At 35.3% G+C, this 8,416-nt stretch overlaps 1 protein-coding gene across 3 annotated transcripts in view; it reads left to right on the top strand.

Moving 5' to 3' along the window:
• The window catches only part of Cdc25 (cell division cycle 25), a 32,878-nt gene extending 24,792 nt beyond the window's left edge, over nt 1–8,086 (top strand). The window contains exons 2-7 of one of the 3 annotated variants that reach the window (XM_013308021.1): nt 3,339–3,873; nt 4,642–5,500; nt 5,759–5,910; nt 6,670–6,845; nt 7,557–7,847; nt 8,055–8,086. In XM_013308021.1, coding sequence (XP_013163475.1) covers nt 3,339–3,873; nt 4,642–5,500; nt 5,759–5,910; nt 6,670–6,845; nt 7,557–7,791 — 1,957 coding nt within the window. In that variant the 3' untranslated portion in view covers nt 7,792–7,847; nt 8,055–8,086. Of the gene's footprint in view, nt 1–2,190; nt 2,405–3,338; nt 3,874–4,641; nt 5,501–5,758; nt 5,911–6,669; nt 6,846–7,556; nt 7,886–8,054 lie in introns of those variants that run through there. The other 2 variants (XM_013308020.1, XM_013308022.1) reach the window with 2 other exon arrangements.
• Nucleotides 8,087–8,416: the final 330 nt, after the last annotated feature.

Raw genomic sequence — 8,416 nt, 5'->3', positions numbered from 1 at the left:
ACTTGCTTCTTGCAACAACAATATAATCAAAGCGATGCAACACTTGATTTAAACCGAAATATAAGAAAAGGGGGCAACGTGCCAACTAATTTGAATATTTCCCTTGCAACCCTTCAAAATAATCACACAAAGGAACTTCGACCTTAAAAATAAGTACAGATAGTTGATATTACAATAACCGGTATGAATTGACAGTTGAAAAAAAACGTTTTAAATATGAAGAAATATAAATTGCATTACTTGTATATTGCTTTTACGAATATGACAATAATGAACCAATAAGAGACATTATTTTTGGGGATGACCAAAAGTTCAAACAACAATATTCCTTGCACTCGTTTATTTAATCACTCGCTCCACAACATCGATCATCAATCCGTTTCTAGAATGATTACGTCAATTGCCGATACTTATCACCTTCGAGTGCTTTTCGGTTGTCGACTACTCAACGAATGAATCCGTCTCCGTGGTCGTTTTCACATTTATACATTTATTCTATAGACCAATCCAACGGAACCGGACGTTCGTTCAGTTGTCGTATTAAAATAGTAAAACATTTATTAACGATTCAACAATATAATCTAAAATCATAAAACAGGTTAAGATTAATTTACGGATGATTAAAACAATTATGTATTTTCAACTCGATACAAATAAAAGTAAATTATTAAGTTTAAGGAAGCTAATCAATTGCGCAACTAGTCTTGAGTCAATGCAAATACCATTACTACATGAATTACGCCCTCAATGACTATATAATTATAAAATAGGCACGAAGGACCCTAACATTATATTATACTAACTATCGCCCGCGACTCCGGCCGAGCGGAATTAAAATTAATTAGTAGCCCATGTATTCGCCAGACTATGTTCTACATCTATGCTAAAGTTCACTATGATCCATGCAGCCGTTCTGGAGATACCTTCTAACAAACATCTAAACATTCGCATTTATAATATTAGTAAGATGTCCTTTCCGTTGTATCCTATAGTTTAAAAAGCTAGATTGATTTTGAAGATGAGAGAGAATAGTCAATTCTTCAAATATTTCAAAAATTTCAATAAAGCTTATTCCTACTTAAATTAAATTTTCTTTTATATTATACCGTAGACTAACTGACGTTTTCTTTAACGTATGCACAATGTCCCCTTGTCTGTCTCTACGGTGTACCGTTAACTCGGCAAAAAAAAAAATCAAACCGTGATAAGGTTGAGTGCAAGGGTCCTATTGTTAAAACACAAGGGTGGGCTATGAATGACCGAGACGGGAATTGACTCGGTGCAAGCAAAAAGGTTCTTACTTATAACCTCCTTAGTTAATTCCCACCAATTTTTTGATTTTTTTTTGTTCAATAAAGATTTTTTCGTTTTTTAATTTAGGTCAAACATAATGCATAAAAATATAGCTTTAATAACCACATTTATAAAGCAATAGATTAATATTTTTATTGATTTATTTATAGAGCTCTAATACTAAAATTAAACTAAATGTTATCTCTGAGTATGGTAAATGCCTAATAAATATTATGATTGAAGATGTAATGGAACTTCATAGTTTTTTTTCACTATTTATTGTTATATGTGCGAAATTAGTTCACTTGGCAATATAAACAGGAAATTTACATCCGGTTAAGTATATTTTTAAGGAAAATCGTCTATTAGTTGATGCAAAACAACTTTATCTAGCTAGTAACTATTAATAATTAGAATTGTATTATTTTGCTATTGTAATTAACGTAAATTGGAACGCAAACGTATTTTATAAAAAAGCATAATGTCCGTTAAATCTGAACCGTTAAAATCGATATTTTATTCATACATTCCATCGCCCCATCCCTTAAAAAATATTTAATTTACTGTATATTGATCAGATTTACTTGAATTGATGTTTATCTTTTGTTAGAAATGTGCATGATATCTTTAAAGAACACATATTAACGTTACAAGGAAATGTTTCGGTATTATAATAAATACGTTGTTATTTTCAGCTTGTAGTAGTTTAAAAATCTTTATTACATACACAAAAACTAAGTCATAATCAAAAAATATAAATGACACGAAAAAAATTAAAATTTGTTATGAGTTATAAAAAAAAATTTTAAACTAATAAATAAAACCTCTTTCGTTAATTTATTTTGTCTTATGCATTTCTGAACGCAATTTGCACATAGACAGCTGTCAAATCAAACTCAAAAGCGCGCGAACTAATTTCAGCTGATTCATATTATTCTTTATGACTACCTGTTATTTAACATTTTAATACAAATATGATACCTTAATAGTGCATTTACATGGGAATTTGTAGTTTGTGGATACGAGGATCGTTTCTCATAACCTCTAACGGAATTCATTGTGTGTTTTGAACTCGGAATAATGTGTCGGGATATCGGGAAAGGGCTTCAAGGTAACCAGTTATATTTATTAAACGTATCGACTCCCTAATGTTGTGAAGATGGTAAAAAAACTTGTCTATTATTAACTCACCCTTTATAAAAGATATATTGTTATCTTAAACTACGATTTTAGAATGACGTTATCAAATCTATGTTATGGAAACAATATTATAAAGATTTATTCATTCTAATATTTCATAATTGTACTATGCGTAAACAATTTTAGATTTCTATATGATTTTAAAATTTATAACACATAAATTCCATTATTTTTAACGGATACTTAGAGGCAAGAATGTTACTTAATTTGTAAATGTTTAACATTGGGTTTTCGAGACCAAAATCTCCTTTGAAAACATTCTTATGTCTGTTTTGTCAAGAACTGACAGAGATAAGGATATGTTTTATACTGATATTTTAGTATCAGGAATTCAAGTTTAATTCAGTGGACTTCTAAGTTTAGTTGATACAAATAATTTAGTAAAATATAAAAAAAATATTTATATATAAAATATTATTATTATAGTGGTATCAACAGTGGTAGAGCCCGCTTTAACATCTTCACACGAATTGTCCCGGCTCGCCCGGTGAAATACCACGACCACACAGAAGACAGGCGTCAAGTGGAGGCAATTCCGCGTTTCGTCTGATGAGTGTGTGTCCCGGAGGCCTAACTTAGTCCTCTTTCTCATCCCACCATTTTTCTTATAAGGAAAGGATGGGAAGTGGAAGTGGACTTTCCAGATGAGAGGATGCATGGAAAGAGAAAATATTTTCTTTCTGTGCATCCTTTTCTCCGTGGATTAAAGGTAGGCAATGCATATGCAATTGCGTATGTCTATGGGCAACGGTCACTTCGCTATTTCAGCGATATCTAGTGGCCGCTCGCTTTGCCACCTTATGATTTAAATAAATTTAATAAACTAAACTATCTTATTGTTACAGGCTGATAACTGAAAACTTCAAAATAAATTCAGGAAACAGCGGCAAGAAACGCAAACAAAGTGAAGCAATCTCAACAAACTTCAAATTGAAGATGAACCCGCATTCATTAGACTTTAATACAAAGCAATCACCGCACAATTCACCTATAGCAACACCGAAACGTAGAGTGCTCGGTGAATTACAAAACTCACCTTTATATAGACCTTTGAACTCACCGATAATGGAAAGGATAACATCACCAACTATCGATAGACTTAAGAATTCACCGTTGGAAAGAAACTCACCATTGATAGATCGTACTAAATCACCTTTAACAAGTCGTATGGACAGAGTTAGAAGAAGTTCAGCTAAAATAACTAGAATATTCGAAGAAAGGACTAAATTTAAAATGTCCAACAAAGAGAATCAAAGTCCATTAATGAGTGAAACATTCATGAAATTAGATATGGAGGAAGAAACAAGGGATTGTTCTTTCGGAGAGACTTTCCAATCTTTGATGTGTACAGAGAAAGTCAATAATTGGTCTACAGCTAAGGTATGTTGAATGTTTTTACTTGATTTGTGTATTACAGTGAGTTTTCATTGCATAGTGTTCTTCCAGACTATGTTCTACATCTATGACAAATTTCATTGAACCATTTTAGAGATACCTTCAAACAAACATCCATCCAACCAGCACTGAGCCAGCGTGTTTGATTATGACCTAGTCACTGACTTAGGCTCCGAGTTCAGTGGGGATGTATAGTGAGCTGATGACGAAGAAATATTTATCCATCTTAATATTCGCATTTATAATATTAACTAGCTATCGCCCTAGACTTAGTCTGAACTGAATTATAAAAAACTAGCCTATATGTTCTTCCAGACTATGTTCTACATCTATACAAAATTTCAGCAAGATCTATACAGTTGTTCTAGAGATTCTAACAAACATACATACTAAACTAAACATTCATCATCATCATCAGCTCACAGTAAGTCCCCACCGAGGAGCCTACACTAAGTTAAGGTGATTTGGCCATAGTCAACCACGCTGGCCAAGTGCGGGTTGACTTCACACATATCTTTGACTTTCTCAGATATGTGCAGCATCACGATGTTTTCCTTCACAGTAAGAACATAGGATAAATGTACATATGTAATGTAAATCGGAAATGGAAAAACACATTGGTACATGGCGGTATTCGAACCCAGGACTTGCAAGTCAGGTGCTTGACCACTGAGCTACCGACGCACATCTAAACATTCGCATTTATAATATTAGTAAGATAAGATTATTAAATAATTGTTTTTCATATTTCAGTTCGATTTCACGGATTCATTACCACAAAAATCTTACGATACTAAATTAAACGACATATATGTACCACAAAAAGATATAGAAACAGATTTGGATACAGGATTTGAGACGTTACACGATTTGGAAGAGGAATTTGACGCTGATAACTTCGATCAATGTTCAAAATATGAAATAATATCAACAGACAGTCCGGACATTATATCAAAAGGTAGAACATCAACGAGGAAAATAAGTTCAAAAGATTTCGTATTCGGTGCACCTTTATCTGATGTTGAAGCTTCAACATCATTCAATAAACCCAATATTAACGCAACAAGGATGCTTAATTTCGAAGATGAATTTCCATTTACATCACCGGCAACGAAGAAATCAACAATTTCAGTGAAGAAATCATTAAAATTCAATGAAACACCAACGAAATGTGATTCGTTATCGATATCACCGTCCACAAAAGTGAGATTCCCATCAGAATCAACAGCATCAATGGAAAGCGGCTTCGTATCAGAATTCGAAGAACCATTTTTGGAATTAGATGAAATCTCAAATTCACCTAAAATGCCTAATTTCAATGAACTTTTATCAGGTAAAATCAAAGAAAATATTATAACAGATGAAAAATATGAAAACAAACCAATAATACGTAGTATCAGTTTGAACTCTAAAGCTAGGGTTTCATTGTTCTCTATAAAAGAGACACAAGTGAATAAATCACAGAAACGATGTGAAATTAATGAATTAGAAAATGGATGTAATAAAAGGAGGAAATCTAATTGCGGTAGTCCACAAATAGACAGACAAAGACCGGTGCTGCAGCGAGCTTATTCAGAAAATAACGCATCAATAATGTCAGCACTTGCTAGATGTAAGTTTATTTTATTATTGCATTGTACTACAATCAAAATTAAAAAAAAAATCATAGTCTATGTGTTCTTCCAGACTATGTTCTATATGTATGACAAATTTCATCAAGATCTGTTGATCTTTCCGGAGATATCTTTAATAAACATCTATCCATACATTCATCAATAATAAACTCATTAATACAACCATCAATACATGCATCTATTCCTCCATCCATACACATTTATAATATTAGTAAGATAAATCTATTTTATAACAGCTGTGTTGGAGCCTGACCTCATCGGAGACTTCTCTCTACCGTTCGCGTTACCCCTGACCAGCGGAGACCATGCTGACCTCAAGTCTATATCTTGTGACACCCTCGCTGCACTGCTCCAGGGAGAGTTTGATGACAGCATCAGTCAATATCAGGTACATCATCAGCTCACTAACATCCCAACTGAGGGTAGAATCTACCCTAAGCGATATGTGATAGTGAATGCTGGTCCAGTGCAAGACTCCACATGTTTGACTTTCTCAGATATGTGCAGCATCACGATGTTTTCCTTCACCGTAACATAAGATAAATGTACATATGTAAAAACACATTGGTATAGCGGGATTCGAACCCAGGACCTGATTACAAGTCAATTCCTTAACCTCTGAGCCACCGAGGCTCTATTATTGTTAATAAAACTATCTTTATGATTTATTTAGTGTTTTTATAATTAAAAAAAACTTAATAGTCTATGTATTCGAGATGTTCTACATCTATGACAAATTTCTGAACTGTTCCGGAGATTCTAACATCCATCTATACCAGTGGTTCCCAAACTTATTTTGTCTACTGCCCACTTTGAGAATAAATATGTTTTTAACGCCCCTCATATTTTCACATATTTAAAAACCACTATAACTTCAAATTAAATTAATTAATTATTGTGACCTATATATGTATATTAACGGAGAATTGTAAAGGAAACTTTTACTATAACCCGCAACTTGAGACCTGCAGCGCCAACAAGGGGACGTTATCACACACTTTGGGGAAGACTGTTCTATATATCAAATTTAATCAAGATCCGTTCAGCTGTTCTAGAGATATGTTCAAACATCCATCCATCCACAATACATCCATCTAAACATTCGCATTTATAATATTAGTAAGATATGAATTTTTTTTCTTTCCAGGTGATAGACTGTCGTTATCCTTACGAGTTTGAAGGTGGACATATCCTGGGAGCTGTGAACTTATATACACCGGAGCAAGTGTTAACATTGGTGAATGAACCACTCCCCAAGTCAGGAGATAAACGGAGTATTCTGATATTCCACTGTGAATTCTCATTGGAAAGGGGACCTAAATTGTAAGTATATGTTTGTCTGTTTGTATGATTTTAAATATAGATATATAAATTTTTATAATATTTTATAACTAGCTTTTACCCGTGATCTTATCTATGTTAAATTAAAACAAAAATAGCTTAAGTTCTTCCACACTATGTTCTACATCTATGCTTAATTTCATTCAGATAAATGCAGTTCCGGAGATAGCTTTTTTTTATATCATAAGGTGGCAAACGAGCGAGCGGTCACCTGAAATCGCTGAAATAGCGAAGTGACCTTTGCCCATAGACATACGCAATTGCATATGCGTTGCCTAACTTTAATCTACGGAGGAGAGGATGCACAGAAAGAACATATCTTCTCTTCCCATGCATCCTCTCATCCGGAAAGTCCACTTCCACCTCCCATTCTTTCCTTATAAGAAAAAAGATGGGAAGGGAAAGAGGAAATTAGGCCTCCGGGACGCAACTTCTAACAAACATCCATCTATCTAAACATTCACAATTACCTTGATATCTTACTAATATTATAAATGCGAATGTTTGTATGTTTGTTAGAAGATATCTCCGGAACCACTCAACAGATCTTAATAAAATTTGTCATACATATAGAACATAGTCTGGAAGAACACATAGACTACCAAATTTTTATCATGACCTCGCAGACAGAAAACAGTCAGTTCTATATATATTTAGTAATATTCCTACTAATATTAGTAACTTATCCATCAGATCTCGCTTCCTGCGTTCAAACGACCGAGCAAAGAACCAAGAGAACTATCCCTCACTCCACTACCCCGAGGTGTATCTCCTGCATGAAGGATACCGCGCATTCTACACGCGCTACCCCGCGCTCTGCTCAGCCGGATACACCGCCATGCTGGACCCTCGTCATCGTCAGCAGCTGCGTCACCACCGCGCCCTCACCCTCCCGGCAGCCGCTGTGCACAGGCGGCACAGGCACTGACCTGCAGCTGCTGGACACAGGCGGCACAGGCACTGACCTGCAGCTGCTGGACACAGGCACTGACCTGCAGCTGCTGGACACAGGCGGCACAGGCACTGACCTGCAGCTGCTGGACACAGGCGGCACAGGCACTGACCTGCAGCTGCTGGACACAGGCGGCACAGGCACTGACCTGCAGCTGCTGGACACAGGCGGCACAGGCACTGACCTGCAGCTGCTGGACACAGGCGGCACAGGCACTGACCTGCAGCTGCTGAACACAGGAGGGACAGGCACTGACCTGCAGCTGCTGGACACAGTGATCAGTGATATGTGAACACCAGTCAAGTGTAAACCAGTGTATCCCAACAGTTATATCTAGATATTTATGCAATTTAGTGTAATCAAAGACTGGTGTAGTGGAAAACTAGTGTATTAGACCAATAATGTGTCAATATCTAGGCAATTTAGTGTATCCAGGCATTAATAATGTCTGAATAGGTATATGATTTGCTATATCGAAGGACCAATAATTTGGAAATGGGTGTACAGTGAAGGAATCTATGGAAAGAATTTAAAGTAAGAGTTTTAATATGAAAAATTTGGTTACGATCATGATTTGGTTATGGTCTACTCGAAAGACCGT

The sequence above is a fragment of the Papilio xuthus genome, unplaced genomic scaffold, assembly GCF_000836235.2.
Source record: "Papilio xuthus unplaced genomic scaffold, Pxut_1.1 DF828037.1, whole genome shotgun sequence".
Taxonomy (NCBI): domain Eukaryota; kingdom Metazoa; phylum Arthropoda; class Insecta; order Lepidoptera; family Papilionidae; genus Papilio; species Papilio xuthus.
The sequence above is the reverse complement of the archived record's forward strand: the minus strand, read 5'-3'. Positions and strand labels throughout refer to the sequence as shown.